Source organism: Solea solea, chromosome 3 (genome assembly GCF_958295425.1).
Source record: "Solea solea chromosome 3, fSolSol10.1, whole genome shotgun sequence".
Taxonomy (NCBI): Eukaryota; Metazoa; Chordata; class Actinopteri; order Pleuronectiformes; family Soleidae; genus Solea; species Solea solea.
Window position 1 is genome coordinate 23583190 of NC_081136.1, and position 16989 is coordinate 23600178.

Here is a 16989-nt window from a genome sequence, read left to right on the forward strand (position 1 = left end):
TAACATTAGGTTGTAAATAAGTTTATCCGTTCAATAAATAAATAAATAAATAAATAATAAATAAGTTATTTTCATTGAAAAGGTAAATTTGACTGTAATTCATAAGTTTGTTATATTATTTGTAACTATTTATTTTCATTGTGTCATTCATTTCTGTAAAGCTTGTCAATTGGTTGCCTGCTCATCTGTCATAACAGTCGTCCAATCGTGAGATACCGGGGTGGGACATGCAGTAGGCAGGTTAGATCTATATGGAGAGACTGAGAGAATGTCAGATAGCCGACATGGGTGTTTTGCTGTAATGCCAGAGTATTGTTCTCTTGCCAGGATAGATGCAGAGTTTGTCAACGGGACATGGACATACAAAAGCATACAGAAGGTAAATGTTTATAATGTGGTAATCACGGACTGTGTTACTGCTCGTAATGTTACAATGTAAATGCTAAACCTAATTAGCGATTAGCTCGCGCTAGCATGCTAACGGTTGTTTTACACATGTTAAGCTATTGTAGCCTCACGTTACTTGTTTTGCTAATTGTGTGCTACTGTTAATTTGCTATGTGATCTCGGAATGAGCTCATGGAAGCGCATAGACTATCGAAATGAATGGTTACGGGACATGTATGTGTGTTCGCCAGAGTACAGGACCAGAATAGACTTCTTGGACCTTGTTTGCCCTCGGAGCGGTGAGCGCCAGGTATCGGCTGTGAGTGAGAAGCTACTGGGTCAAGGCCGCGGTCACGGGTTTTCTGTTTCCCTCATCGTCATCCATCCATCCATAACCTCCCTACTCCACTTCCATCACCTACACACACACCACACGCTAACTGAGGACGGACAGTGTGAGTAACCCAATTGCACGTACAGTTATTTCTTTTTATTTTCTGAGTGAAGCGGTAACTGATCTTTTTTTTTTTTTCTTTTCTGAAAGATCTGTGAAAATATGTGAACACAAGTGCTTAGCTTGAGTTGTGTGTAATACACTTGAGTTATTTTTAGTACTGTGTGAATTGTAATTTATTATACATATTGATTGAGTTTAAAATAAGTATTTTTGCTACAGTTATTTTAAGTTGCTTTGGCACCACAAAACAAAACTAAAAGAACCCAGAACCTGCCCAGAGTGAGGAATTAGAACAGTAATGAACATGTCTGTGACATGCTTTGGTCAAAATACCATAAGGATGAAGCACCATAGCAGTTCAATAACCCTGCCAAAACCGCCCCTTTCAGAACACTTGGTTTTGTGCCTGGTCCCTTTATATGCAAACGAGAAACAGGCAAACGCAGACCCACTTCTTCCAGGGGGTTTCTGATTTGTCCTTTTTACTGCGCTCACTCAGCTCCTGTTCCCTCCGCTCCATTCCTCTCCCCCTCCCTCCACTAGTTCTCTGACAATATCAACATGGCAGCGTGCACGGACATCAGCGAGAGTGCCACCATAGGAAGGGACGTCCGACACAAGGATCAAGCCGAACACTGCCGAACTGTAAATCAGTTACAAGACTGATCGCCACTGGCGAGCTGCATAAACTGCCGCTGTATGTGACTTTATCAGACTGAGTCTGTGTTCCGGTCATGGAGGAGGTACTGAACAAATATTTTTAATTAGGACGTGTTAGAATGGTCAGCTATGAGCTCTATTTGACCTTTTCTTAAAAAAGTGTGTTTGTACGCCGGTGAAATACGGTCGCTGACTAAGTACGGCGATCGTTGGCCGCAGTCAGATGCGAAGTGGTGCAAACACACGTTTGCTGACTTTATCCGGCACATTAGCTTCATATATAAAATCCTCTGAGGCTGGAAGTTTGTGTAAAACACTGTGCTCCACTGTGCAGCCACGAACAGCACACTTGTCCCTCCGCGTTGACATAATACCGCTCTTCCTCCCTCGCCTGCACTCTCACATTTTATAGGGACAAGGTGGAGCTACGGTGGAGCTCTCGAAGTAAACCTACTGGTGGGGTGGTAACATTTGTGGTGAAATGCGCATGGTGCCGTCATAATGCGCAGGGAATTCAACGTTGCATGTTTTATCGCCTATACTTACACTAAGGGGGACCACGAAAAAAAAGGACTGAGTATTCTTTTTCCACACTTTGGCGACTGGTAGGGCCTCCAGAGTCCCAAATATAAGAATTAAAATGATTAAAAAGTTGATTTTGCATAATATGTCCCCTATGATTAAATTTATTTCTCAAAAATACAAAGCAGTTTTCAAATGTACAAGTTGAAATCTTATCCTGCAGATTTGACTCTAATCTGGTCAAATATCTAGGGACAACAAATATATGTAGATGACTGTAGATGCTGTCTTAATGGTCTCATATACTTCCCGAAATGATCCAGTTGATGACCTGCAGCCTGACTTGGAGGATGTAGTGTATTTGCAGTGTATGTTGAATTTGTTGTTAATTCAGCTGTAGGCATCACCAAACTCATGCATTGTAAATTTGATATAAACAATTGTGTAGGGATACACAATAATTCAGAAATTACACATCTGAAGCACAAAGTATATATAATAAAGTATTATCCAGTAATGTTCCCTTATTTCAGATTAGAAAGATTAGAAAGGTCCATAAACCAGGTTTACATACTATATTTTTTGGGGGATGAGAACAAATTACTCTATTTTCCTGTCTGAATAAATATAGATTGTTTCAGTCTAATTATTAGTATTATGGTTAGTACTTTTATATCCTTCAATGATACAGAAATCCTAGATCGATGAACAAACTGTCAGAAGTGTCTATGCGATTCACGTATATTAATGTATTTAAATTTAGCCATTTGGAAGATGCTTTTATCCAAATTGTAGTTGGAAGAAATCAGAATGTGCCAATGGCCCATTTATAGGTTAGTGGCTCTCTCCACCAATGGAGGCTGCACACATTATGACAAATAAATTAAGGACTTTAAAGGTAAATTGGAATCCTACGCATCGACCTAATTTATCTCTGAAAAAGTCAATTATACAAATAAATTACAAAAGGAGTCAACAACTATCAATAATGAACCAATCCATACAATAATAATTCAATATGTAAACAAAGTATAGACCTTACATTCCTTATTGATGTATTTAATTGGAGAATGGTCTGTCACTCTTTCATCTGCAGGATGCAGCATAATTACACTACAGAAAAATATAAATGCAACACTTTTGTTTTTGCTCCCATTTTTCACGAGCTGAACTCAAAGATCTAAAACATTTTCTACATACACAAAATCACCATTTCTCTCAAATTGTTGCACAAATCTGTCTAAATCTGTGTTAATGAGCACTTTACCAAGCTAATCCATCCCACCTCACAGGTGTGGCATATCAAGATGCTGATTAGATGGATATTGCACAGCAGTGCCTTAGGCTGGCCACAATGAGAAACCAATCTGAAATGTTATCACACAGCACAATGCCACGGATGTCACGAGTTTTGAGGGAGCATGCAATTGGCTGTTTATATTTTTGTTCCGTGTATTTATAGACCTTACAATGACTGACCCTTTGGTCTGGAGCCTCACTGACCAGACCTTCTATCCACCTTCATCTCTTCATCCTTTATTTCCAACACTCTTCCTAGTGGCCTGAGGAGGAGTTGGGCCAGCTACCAGGACAATGTCCCCAATGACAGGCTATCAAAAGGACTTACTAAAAGAACATTTTAGAAAAGAACAACAAATACAAAATCCGTGTTTACCTTGAAAAAGTTATCTCCCGGGGGGTATTCCATTAAGCAGGCTAAAGGCAAAGCCAAGCTTAAATGGCCAAGTCTGGCTAATATGAGTGAGAGTTCGGTTCCATCAAAGAGGCTGATATTAGCCCCAACTCAGTAACCATGGAAACTATGACTCTGGCTAAGCCTCAACCATGGCTAAGCCATAACTGTGGCTCAGGTTTCCGTTCCATCAATCTGAGCCTCAACCCTGTTCCACCAAGGTGGCTAATATGAATGCCAGCCAAGTAACCATGGTAACTTATGCTGCCGGGCAAACCTGGTCTGTAGCAGGCTAAAAGTGAAGCTTAGCACCAACTATGATATAACTAACAAAGAATGTCCAATAGACAGAAACAGAGACACAACTGTCATGGAATGATAAAATAATATGTAAAACATAAGATATATAATAAAATGTATTAAAGAAATGATTTATACTAATAATTATATATTATCTATAAGTACATTAAAGAACATTATCATGAAAAAAAAAATACAAAATAAGACACAAATAAATACAAAATTAAACTAATTAGCAAAAAAATATAATAAAAGGAAATTGAGGCATTGAAAATAAAATACCCTCCTTGCCTCCTATTGGCTGGCAAAGCCAAAGCCAATTGAGGTCAATTGACAAAGGCCAAGACATTTAAGCAGTGCATTCAAGAGAGGGAGAGGGACACAGAGAGACAAAGAGAAAGAGAGATTGAGTGATACATTCCAACATGGCATGCCCATTCATTGACAACCTAGTGAATGAAGATGCCTGGATAATTTAACGGGCCTTCCTACCACCACCAGCACCAAGGGTCTTACAGGACAGGACCAACCCGTTGACCCACACAGATGCGTACCTGTGGGAGAGGTACCGGTTCAGCAGGCAAAGCATTGTGTATTTATGCAGTTTGCTTGAAACACACTTGTCCCCCTTATTTCTATCATCGCCACATATTATGCAAAGTTGTTGAGATGATCACATGGGGGTGTCCATGATGTCATATTGTCATAGGCCATGACTAATTGGAAACAGAGACAGATGGCAATGGAGTAATATATTTATTTAAATAAAGTAATTTCCATAGTTGTCATATATATTTATACAAAAAACATGACACAGAGCAAACACATTACAGGTAAGAGCAGTCTACCTGTCCCTGAAGCAGTTCCTTAACATCTACATCACCTTCCCTGGCCATAATGACCTACAGCGGATCAAGGAGACATTCTATGCAATTGCAGGTTTGTGGCATTCAAATGCATTTGATGGAAAGTGGAAAGTGGCCCACAAGTTGATGATGTTGTACCTTAATTTTTCCACATAGGCTTCCCCAATGTCCTTGGCTGCATTGATTGCAGCCATGTGAGAATTGTGGCCCCATCTGGACCAGTGGAAAGAGATTATGTGGACCGGAGAAATCACCACAGTCTGAATGTTCAGGTATGTAGCCTACTACTGAAGCCACGGTTGTCCCAACAGTAGTCTCAAGCATAACTGATTGTTACCCTATATGCTGACAGATGATCTGTGATGCCAATTATTTAATCACAAACATTGAGGTAAAATGGCCTGTGGGGGTACATGATGCCAGAATCTTCAGGGCAAGCTCAGTGCTACAGAGGCTTGCTCAGAGTAAGAGAATATCTCAAAATTAACATTCATTAAACTATATTCATGTTTCAACGTGTCATGTCACGTACATGACATCCATTCCTTTCTCACCCTGCAGGGGAGTTTGAAGGTATCTTCCTTGGAGACAGGGGTTACCCCTGTCTTCCTTACCGTTTAACGCCATACAGCGATCCAGGGACTGAGGCAGAGGAGGCCTTTAACGGTGCCCTCAATTCCACCAGGGCACGAATTGAGATGGTTTTTGGCCAACTAAAGTCCAGGTTCAGCCTCATATTCAGATAATAGCCTTCAAACTACAATACTGCCCAGACAACCCTACAGTTTCAAATGTCTTTTTACTCCAATTCCTACAGGTTCCAGTGTCTGAAATACCTGAGGGTTGCTCCAGAACGTGCCTGCGACATCACGGTGGCCTGTGCCATCCTCCATAATATCGCAACCATCCGCAGGGAGAGGCTCCTGGGCGTCACACTGGAGGAGACATGGGAGGACCCCAATCGCATGCCAGAGGACATGGATGGGAGGGCCGTGAGGGACCTCTATAGGGACACACATTTTGCTTAATTTGAAGAGCTCCATTCTTAAATCCATTTTTAGAATTTTTCTACAATTTACTGCAGGTGATATCAATCAAAACCAAAGTTCAGTCTCTCTGACCAAGGAAATATGACATAACAAAATAGGTAGATGTTTGTCTGTGTCTGAAAGTAACCGGCGTCTTCCACCCAACACCAGCATTTGGTTGGTGGTGGGTGGTTGGCATTTGCTATGCATTTGGATTCATACTCAGGGCTCCAGAGTGCGACCATTTTGGTCGCATATAAGACCAAAAATTTTAAGAGTGCACCTAAGGATTTTTCGAGGTCGCACCGGTGCAACTAAAAAATATAAATGTATTTTGCAAGCACATCATCTCTCTGTGTTCTCCTGTGACTCAACTGACAATCATGGTAGATAATTATCTTGGTCTAAACCAATAAGAGACAGAGTTTGGGCGGAACTTTGCCTTCAATTGGCTGTGGTCACTGCTCTCCGTTGTGTGTATTTAAAATTTGCGAGCGGCAAAACATAAAAAAAAAAATACGAGCGGCGCAGCGACCTGAGCGCCACGGCAGCGGAAGGGAAAAGAGACAAAACGAGGCTAAATGAAGAGGGGCAGAAGTATTGAAAGTTTTTTCACTAAACAATCTAAGCCGACAACCAACCCTACTGCCATTCCCTCGGTTCCTGCTGAGATGCCAAGCCCCGGTCCTTCGGCGGCATCAGACGCGGAACCAGAGGAGACAACCGAGTCAGAGAAAGAGCCCGGCCCTGAGACTCAGAGTAAGAAGCTGAAAACGTATTCTTTCAGGCAGGACTGGTTGAAACAGTTTCCCTGGTTACGGTACGATAAAGGACGTAATATAATGCACTGTGTATACTGTCATGAGTGCGGTCAGAGTATGGCCGGTAATAGTGCATTTGTAAGCGGGTCAAAAACGTTTCGTATCGAAACTTTAAAAAAACACAGCATGTCCAAAAAACACACTACATCCCGGGACCGGTGTGTGGAGAAAGTTGCCCCTCTCCCAGCTGCATTTCAGCGGCAGGCAGCAGCAATCAGGTCCTCTGAGGAATCAGAAATGTTTGATCGAAATAGTCAATTTCAGTTCAGTGTAGCACTTTAAGCACAAGCACTGTTTTATTTGGGAATGTTTTATTGTGCTTAATGTTTTATTTTGCAATTTCAGCTCAGTGAAACACTTCAAACACCTTATTTTTCTTATGTCAATGTCCCTCAAATAAAGACAAGGATTTCTCAATATCTTAATCTTGTTTGGAAATCATTCATGTTATATTAAAGTTATGGAGCCAGAAAGGTCTCCTTATGGCGTTAAAATTCGAGTGCACCTAAATTTTGTGCCAGTGCACCTAAAAAAAAAAGTAAGGCGCACTAGTGCAACCAATTCAAAATGTTAGTCTGGAGCCCTGATACTTACAGTAGAGCATCTACCTGCTCAAATCCACGTTAAGGTCAAAATTCTTGGGCCTCTGTTGCTCATATTGCAAGCAAGTGTGGAAACACGGACACACACACACACACAGAGCTGCCAAAACAGTACTTCACTCCCATTCTGGGGGGGAACTTTAATATTTAATATTGTAAAAACATGTTAAACAAAATTAAGTTAAAAATAAATTGTTTGTTGATCGTAAGGATGTTGATGGGAAACCTGCAAATGGTAGCAGCAGAGCTGACAATCAGGGAATAAAAGGCGCCATTTTTACTGTCAGTGTTACTGGTCAGTACTGAGACCTTTGCTCGTGTGTGTTGTGCTGCTGGTGACTTACTATTGCCGTTCATCATTGTCACTGTAATATCTGGCCCCATTGAATGGTCATTCTAACAGTCATTCTAACAACCCCTCTGACAGAACACAAAGCAAATACAATAGTGGAGCCAGGGATCATTCAGTTGAAAGATGGCCCACTCTACCACTGATCCTCATTAAAGAGGATAAGTCCATCTTAAAAGTGGTAACATAATTGCAGGTGTAACATAAAATGAACAGACCTCATCTGCTGTATTTCACTGGTGGAAGCTGTGTTGCCTGATGTTGCTTGAGTTGGACTGTTTTTCTCAAAGGAGGTAGCTATAGGTTTGGATATGTTGCAGTGTTGTCCATCATGACAAGAGGAGTTGCATGTATGTAGTAATTGTGTGTAAAAAACAAATATATATATTTCATAAATATGACAGGTGTAGCAGAAATCAGCAGCAATGTGCTTTATTTTCACTGTTCAGAGATATAGTGGAAGAGAAGAACTAACATTAGTTTATTGTAAACAGAAACATGGCAGCTCAATAACATAACTGAAAGCAAAGTCCCAACTTAGTTTACAGAGTAATAACAAAATGTGGATTTATAAAATGATGCACTGCCTCAACCTGTTCACACAGTAACAGTTTACGAACATACAAAATGTTTGATTCATTATTTTGATTCATTCTTTTACAAAACCTCTTTATGTGACTAAAAATACTGGACAACAAGAAACACAATGAAGTAAAACTCTGTCTTTTAAAAGTTGAAATACAAACACTTGTACCATGAAGATAAATTACATCAGAACTATATGTAAATGACACATGATGTAACTGAGGACCTGCCCCTACAGCTTGTTATTCTGCCCTGATAGGTGATGTGCAAGAATAAACATTGTTATAAGTCAGTAAAATTGATGATGTAGTGATAGGACTGAACTTAGCTACGGGATGAACCAGAGCAAAGTCATGAGGGTATTTTCAGATGACACGTTGCTCTTGACAGTGTTGTACTGCTGCTTTTCCTCTGCTGTGTCCTCTCTGTATTCCTCTTGTCAGTTACAGGGACAGGTTAATCTGAATGGAATGCACAAAACTGGAGATGTGATTCTTGGTGGACTTTTTGCAGTCAACTTATTTTCTGCAGATCCTGACCTGACTTTTACCTCAAAACCACAGCTGCCTACCTGTTACAGGTAACCCTGACAAGGAAGTTGTTGCTTTGCTAGTTAGTATGACATATCTCATTGGTTTAGTAATGTATACTGATTACATTATATCTGACATTTTTTAAACATTGAAGTTTGAAGGTGTTGATGATGTTATTTTCAGTATCTGTAGTTGTGAAATATGTGTATTTGCACATATAAATGCATTATTTTTCTCTTAGTTTTGATGTCACAGGATTCAGACATGCTCAGTCCATGGCCTTTGCTATTGATGAGATCAACAGAAACTCGAACCTGCTGCCTAATGTAACTCTGGGATACAGTCTGTATGATAACTGCATCAAACTAGGAATTGCATTTCATGCATCACTGTCCTTAGTCAGTGGTCAAGAAGAGCAAGTTATATTAGACAAGAGATGTGTAGGAACTCCTCCAGTCCAAGGGATAGTGGGTGATTCTTCCTCCACACGTTCTATTGCCATATCATCATTGTTAGGTTTGTACAGAGTGCCAATGGTAAGTTTATCCGCTTGTCAAGCTAATCATTGTTTGAAATCAATTCCAATCTAATGTCAAAACAAATGTAAATGAAGATGAAAACATTAAATATTCGACATTGAAAAGCTTTTAGAGACAGCAAATAATGACTGTTTTAGTATATGAGATGTTTTTTTTTGCAGGTGAGTTATTATGCCACATGTTCCTGCCTGAGTGATCGACAAAGGTTTCCATCTTTCTTTAGGACGATCCCGAGTGATGCTTTTCAGGTAAAAGTACACCCCACGACACTCCCCTAAACCCCTGAAAAACAGAGTAGTGTGGTGTCAGATATACAACATTTAGAGACAGTGACAAAACATGAGTCTTTGATTAACCTGTTTAGCAAGATTGCAAGTGGAAGGTGATTCCAGCCTGTACTCTAATCCCTCTGCTCTGTATCAACATAGGTGAATGCTATGATTCAGATTCTAAAACACTTTGGTTGGACTTGGGCAGGTCTGATCATCAGTGACGATGATTATGGAGTCCACGCTGCCCGATCCTTTCTCTCTGATCTGGGTTCAGCTGGTGGAGGTTGTATGGCTTACACAGAGATTTTGCCCTGGGGTGACGACCCTGCTGAAGTAAGGAGAATAGTGGATGTGATGAGAAAATCTACAGCTCGAGTGGTGATTGTGTTTGCACATAGGAGTCGCACAATTAATCTCATGCAAGAGGTCAGTCATGAACAATATATTTAAAAAAATGGAAAAAAATGTATCCTCTGTAAAATGTTTCAACTGCAAGTTGTTAAAGCTGATTTTATAGACTAATTTGAATGCAATGTACAGGTGGTGAGGCAGAATGTGACAGGCCTGCAGTGGATTGCCAGTGAAGCCTGGACATTATCTGATGCGCTCCAGACTCCCCACTTCATGCCGTACCTGGGTGGGACACTGGGCATCTCCATCCGTCGAGGAGAAATGCCAGGACTCAGAGACTTCCTGTTAAAAATACGTCCTGACCTACATGACAACAACACAGGTGGAAACAGCATGGTGAGAATTTCCCGCAGACTGGTCATTTGTGAGTATTATATACTGGCTTTAATTCACAAAATAATTGTCTTCCAGGTGAATCAGTTTTGGGAACACACATTTCAGTGTAGATTTGCACCACCTCCAGTAGGCTGGGTGGAAGCTGGAGGAGAATTATGCACTGGACAGGAAGTTATAGAGAATGTGGAGACTGAGTTATTGGATGTTTCAGACCTCAGGCCAGAGTATAATGTGTATAAGGCTGTGTACGCTCTGGCGTATGCTCTTGATGACATGCTGCAGTGTGAGCCAGGGAGAGGACCTTTCAGCAACAACACCTGTGCTCATTTACAAAGACTGGAGCCATGGCAGGTGAGATATCAGTTTACACTCCGCTATTAAATTAATTCGATCCTTTGCATTTCTTTAAGAGTTGAATGAAGTGTAAGTGTAAACATATTTTAAAAAGTTAAATAAACAGAATGGAAGTCATTACCATCTGCACTCTTCATTTCATTCTTCAGCACTGGCAACAACTGAGGGCAGAGGTCGCTCACTTTGACTTAAAAATAAATCATATTTAAGTCAACATGCACATGTTATATGAGAGAAGTGTGACTCTGTTGGTCAGCTGTAGCAAGCAACAACTGTAGTAATTGTATTTTTGTTTTCCTTCTATGTCTGATTCTATTACCCAAAGCTTGTGTATTACTTGGGAAAGGTCAACTTCACCACAACTTTTGGTGATCAAGTGTTATTTGATGAGAATGGTGATACCTTACCAATATATGACATCATAAATTGGGTGTGGCTCCCTGATGGAAGAACTAAAGTTCAGAGAGTGGGTGAGGTTAAGAGGTCAGCCTTCAAAGGTGAAGAACTCACACTGGATGAAGACAAAATCTTCTGGAACTTTGAATCCAAACAGGTAACTTCTTAGTTTTTTTCCCATCATTATCTCTTTGCCCCACTTACAGGTCTAGATTCATATTTTTCCCAGGTTTGCATAGCTATGGTCAGTCTAACTTGAATGTTGTTGACAACATTAATGGTACTGGTAAAGCCTTCATTGACATATGCATGCACCTTTGACAGGCCAGTCATTTTTCTAAACTTAGTTATCCTTGAGCTAAACAACATTTCCAGCTTTGGTGTGCGGCATCTCCTCTGTCCATTTTTGTCAAGTCTTTTGTCAAAACTGCTTCAAATATTTTGTGTGGAAATTGCCAGAACGTGCTGATTCTCTTCTACAAACCAACCATGTGTTATGAATGTCAGGGCCAAACTGCCACGTGCAGGCTTTCTCTTGAGAGTAGTTGGTCAATATAGCATCACTGTGGTCAGTGCTCAACTTATTGCAAGCACCAACAATTCTTGCTCCTGTCTGAATGTAGAAAAATGTTTGAAATTGTATTTGGACATGGATTCCAAAAGTTCCATGTTGACAGCGCTTGTTGACATGTATGTGAAAGGCATGACCCACTATTTGCTGTCTGCACCGATTCCTAATGTGAGACGTGTTTTCACATCAAGAAAAACATTGATGAAGGGTAGCATTAGTGAGAGCCTGTCCACAGCAGAGTGGTTTACTGCGTTCTTTTAGATCTGTAAGTGACATATTTGTAGATAATCACTCTCATTGCTCCTTCTGTAATCTGGTTGCCCCTCTGAGCTACTGTTGAGGGGAGAACAAGTGTGTTGCATTCTCTTGCTCTTCAGGGTTGGAGACTGCTCCAGTCTCAGCAGCTGGAGTAGGTTCTCCACTTTTGGTCTGTGAGAACAGCTTATAAGGTCTTATCTGGTTGACGTGGACCTAATAGTATACCGGAGCCTGGTTTGGCACTGAGGTGCGGACTCTGTAAGCCACAGGTGATAGCTTACCAACAACCTCAAAGTGGCTGGACAAACTTGGCAGGAATTTCTTGGACACTCCTGCTGGCTTGGCATACCTGAAGTAGAGGATCTTCCCTCCTACTCACGTATAGGTGCTTTCCTGTTGTAGAGGAACTTAACTGCTCTAGTGCTGACCTCCATGTTCTTTTGGGCCCATGCAAGTTGTTGCCAGGTGCACCTGCAGGTCAGTCGCTAGGATGTCAATTTTCCTCTATAATCCGAATATCAAATTATATTTGAATTTTTCATTAAAATTTTCATACATTTTAACTTAATATGTGGTTGCTACATGCTCTGTCCACTGGGCCATGCACTGGCGGCCTGCAGGTGCCTCTTGACAGCATTAATATAATTAGCCACATTGTACGTGGTGATGGAGAGCACTGACTCACGACTCACATTTTACTCTCCTGAGTGTCGCCAATGCATCTGGCAAAGTAAACTGGGTGTGGCTCCCTGATGGAAGAACTAAAATTCAGAGAGTGGGTGAGGTTAAGAGGTCAGCCTTCAAAGGTGAAGTACTCACACTTGACACATGTCTATAAAATGTGCGGTGACTGTCACATATGCCTCCGTGGCTACTCAGTTGGTGATAGTCGTGCGTCTAGGAACCGTGTACCTTGGCTCAAGCTATTGGATGAAGTCTTTGAAACTGGACCCCTGCGAGATGTTAATCATGTCTCATGTCTTTGTAAATAAAGCGTACTATTTTGTCCCTTATAGCATTCGGGCAGCTGTGCGATGTGGAGGGAGACAACAATGACGTAATTCTTGCCTGCTCTGACTTAATCTCGCCGTTTGCCAGGGTCCAGTGATGGCAGGTGTCCCTAATGTAGCTTGAGTGATATTTCTTTTCGATGTTGCATATTCTACAGATTATGATATCTTTATTTGTATTTTTCAGTTTGTTGATGGAAAGCCAAAAACTTTCCACACATGGCTTTTTAGATGGTCAGGAGTGGTGACCTCTGTGGGTGTTTTATCGCCATTATTTCAGATTGAATGTGAGATTGTTGTGATTCAGAAAACGTTATTGTTCTGCGAGGATCATATGTGACCAAAGCATTTTGTTTTTCACATGTGGATAAGCAGAGGAAATAGGGCCGGGCTTGAGTCACCAGGTTTTAACACGTGAATTAAAAAGATTACACATTCGAACAACATTCAATTATTATTGATTTCTTTAAATAGTCAAATTAATTTGACTCCCAAAATTCATTCCAACAGCCCTTTCAGTTACATATTGACGTGATGTCCTCAGGGTGGTACATGAGGTGCAGCGGTAGTGTCATTTCAAAACCCTTCATCATCTCGTATGGTGTGACTCCGGTGTGGAGTGGCCGCCTGTGCCGGGGGGTTCCTCACCAGTTCTCCAATGGTTCGGAGGACTAGGTAGACTGCCGGTCCACTGGCTTGAGCATGCTGTCTGTTCTCTAGCCTGTCAGCCAGTGATTGCATTCACTGTGCAGGTTTGGGTAGCAGGTAGCCATTCCGGGTTGAACTCCCACGTCGTGCCTTGCTCAGCTTCTAACTTGGCCAACTGGTCTGACCATGAGTTCAGGCTTTTATGGTCACAGTCTCACATTAGCCCTCAGTAAGGCCTCAGCAGTCCATAAAGACTGGGCCCAAACTCACAGCATCTGCTTTGATCTATTTGAATGATGCTGCAACTCAAATTAGTGATGCTACAGTGCAGCACAGGATCATCCATTTATAAAATCTAAAATATGCACAGCCTTCTTCCTTGGCCAGCAGCCTCTGACAATATAGCATAGCATCTTGCTATCTGAAGTTATGATTTTAACAAATCCTTCCACTTATTCCATTCTCAGTTCAGAGAGAAAAGCTTTTCCTTGCATTTTCAGAGCCACAAATTCCAAGGGGTCATACAAACTTTTGACCATGGCTTAGACACGTCTTTGAGTGTATTGCTTTTGAATGAATATGGTTCATAGTTTGAATGTGCTGTCTTGGGGAGCTTAACAGTAATCAGTTCTTGCCCTTATCTTGAAAAAAATGTCTCTCCATGATGTCAAGAGACGCTTGATCATCCACTAAAACAACAACTTATCATTCCATCTTTTCCGTTTTTTTGTCAATGTTCCTCCTAAAATGCTTTCTCGTGTAGAAAGATAGAAAGCAACTGAGATGAGATGACATGGTTCTCTTTGATCAGGACTTTGTTTGGACATGGGCAGATGTACAACCATAATTTTCAGCACACAAACACTCGTTGGTTTACAAGCTGTTTCCAGGCAGGCTTTTCCCCCCACAATGATCCACACAAGGTCCAGCCACTAGTATCACCATCCACAAGGCTGAACAGACATGCAACTGAAAATGCATAGCAACTGTGTGTGGACACGGAACATGGAAACGTAAGGAGGGGTCCTCATAAGACACAATAACTGACTGATGTTTCTCCACACAGCCTCCTCGGTCAGTGTGCAGTGAGAGCTGTCTTCCAGGTACCCGCATGGCCAGAAAGAAGGGGGAACCTGAGTGTTGTTTTGATTGTGTCCCTTGTTCTGAGGGAAAGATCAGCAATACAACTGGTGCGTGTAAACTTTTAAACACCACAGTTTAGAGATGTTGTATGAACATGAATCTCATCACTTTTCCTCTTTTCTCAGACTCCATGGAGTGCACCAGTTGTCCAGAAGATTTCTGGTCTAGCCCCCAGCGTGACCACTGTGTTCCTAAGAAAACAGAGTTCCTCTCCTACCATGAGCCTCTGGGTATCTGCTTGACAACCACCTCACTGTTGGGCACATTTATCTGTGTTGTTGTTCTGGGCATCTTCATCCATTACCACAGCACACCTTTAGTTCGTGCCAACAATTCAGAACTCAGTTTTCTTCTCCTGGTCTCACTCAAATTGTGTTTCTTGTGTTCGTTGCTCTTCATTGGACGACCCAGATTATGGACTTGCCAACTAAGACATGCAGCATTTGGCATCAGCTTTGTGCTTTGTGTCTCATGTATCCTGGTGAAAACCATGGTGGTTCTGGCTGTGTTCAGGGCCTCCAAACCAGGAGGGGAGTCCAGCCTGAAATGGTTTGGTGCTGTGCAGCAGAGAGGGACAGTTCTGGTTCTGACTTCGGTTCAAGCAGCAATCTGCACTGCTTGGCTTGTCTCTGCTTCACCAGTGCCTCATAAAAACACCCAGTATCACAGTGACAAGATAGTTTATGAGTGTGCAGTTGGGTCCACAGTTGGTTTTGCAGTTTTACTTGGTTATATCGGTTTACTGGCTGTCGTTAGTTTTTTGTTAGCTTTTCTAGCAAGGAATCTTCCAGACAGTTTCAATGAGGCCAAACTCATCACTTTCAGCATGCTGATCTTCTGTGCAGTGTGGGTGGCATTTGTCCCTGCTTACATTAACTCTCCAGGTAAATATGCAGATGCAGTAGAGGTATTTGCCATCCTGGCTTCCAGCTTTGGCCTCTTGATGGCGCTGTTTGGACCCAAATGTTACATGATGCTATTGAGACCAGAAAGAAACACAAAGAAAGCCATCATGGGCCGAGGCACCACAAAGTAAAACTGTCAGCACTGCTGTGTCTTTATATATCCTCTGTATTTTGGAATTTACAAACAATAAATATGTTGATTAAAAAAATACTTGGATTATTTATAGATTATCTTATTTTACTCTCACTGCTTATTTTTCCAATTTTGACAATTAATGTAATTTTACCCGACTACCTCCAGTATTTTTCATCTTTATTTAGCCATGCCATGGCAATGAGATCCATGAGACCTGTAAAATGTGGTCTTACAAATTAAATAGGCTTGCAGCTTTACCTAATCAGGTCCAGTGGAACCTTACCAATTTACCTACATAGGCCCAAAGACTTGGCCAGCTGCAGTGAAACCTCAGTTAGAAGCACGCTACTGCCTCAGCCTGTTTACCAAGTTTAACAACAGATAAAACAGTTTTGACTTATTATATATAATCATCCATTTACAGTCTTTTTCTATGTAAATAAGGTCAACAAACACACTGATGTATTGAAATACAAGCACTTGTTCCATGAAGACAAATGACAATGGAACTATATGTAAATGAAACATGACGTTGCAAGAGCAAATATTGTCATAAGTTATTAAAATGGCTGATGTAGTGATGGATTAGAACTCAGAAAAGGGACGGACAAGATTAAAGTCATGAGGGGTTTTGTAGACAACAACTTGCTGTTGCTCATGTTCTCTTACTTTACCTCTGCTGTATCCTCCTCTCTTTATTCCTCCTCTTGTCAGTTACAGGAACAGTTTAATCTAAATGGGATGCACAAAAGTGGAGATGTGATTCTAGGTGGGATTTTTCAAATCAACTTCTTTTCTGCTGATCCTGACCTGAGTTTTACCTCAGAGCCACAGCTGCCTACCTGTTATGGGTGAGTCTGTCAGTATGTGTAGTTGTTAAACATTGAGAAGTTACTTATGTATTTTGAATGTTAAACACTTATATATTGTGTTAGTTTTGATATTATAGGGTTGAGGCAGGCTCAGTCCATGGCCTTTGCTATTGATGAGATCAACAGAAACTCCAACCTGCTGCCTAATGTGACTCTGGGATACAGTCTGTATGATAACTGTATCCAACTACGAATTGGATTTCGTGCAGCACTGGCCTTAGTCAGTGGTCAAGAAGAAGAAGTAATAGTAGAGGAGAACTGTGTAGGAACTCCTCCAGTCCTAGGGATTGTGGGTGATACTACTTCTTCAAATTCTATAGCCATTTCTACAGTAT

General features: G+C 41.2%; 3 protein-coding genes across 3 annotated transcripts; all 3 read left to right on the forward strand.

Moving 5' to 3' along the window:
* Nucleotides 1–221: 221 nt before the first annotated feature.
* Nucleotides 222–6147, forward strand: LOC131457320 (putative nuclease HARBI1). The gene is made up of 8 exons (XM_058626293.1): nt 222–379; nt 639–842; nt 1388–1587; nt 4853–4958; nt 5042–5157; nt 5238–5349; nt 5447–5609; nt 5703–6147. Exons 3-8 carry the CDS (start codon nt 1579–1581, stop codon nt 5911–5913), a joined length of 717 nt encoding a protein of 238 aa, XP_058482276.1. The 5' UTR covers nt 222–379; nt 639–842; nt 1388–1578; the 3' UTR covers nt 5914–6147.
* A 3059-nt stretch (nt 6148–9206) lies between these two features.
* On the forward strand, nt 9207–11423 carry LOC131457318 (extracellular calcium-sensing receptor-like). Its single transcript, XM_058626290.1, has 4 exons — nt 9207–9590; nt 9771–10040; nt 10155–10361; nt 10437–11423. The coding sequence occupies exons 1-4, from the start codon at nt 9483–9485 to the stop codon at nt 10740–10742; spliced, it is 891 nt and encodes a 296-aa protein (XP_058482273.1). The 5' UTR covers nt 9207–9482; the 3' UTR covers nt 10743–11423.
* A 32-nt stretch (nt 11424–11455) lies between these two features.
* On the forward strand, nt 11456–15833 carry LOC131457316 (vomeronasal type-2 receptor 26-like). The gene is made up of 2 exons (XM_058626288.1): nt 11456–14788; nt 14867–15833. The coding sequence occupies exons 1-2, from the start codon at nt 14710–14712 to the stop codon at nt 15775–15777; spliced, it is 990 nt and encodes a 329-aa protein (XP_058482271.1). The 5' UTR covers nt 11456–14709; the 3' UTR covers nt 15778–15833.
* The last annotated feature ends 1156 nt before the right edge of the window (nt 15834–16989 follow it).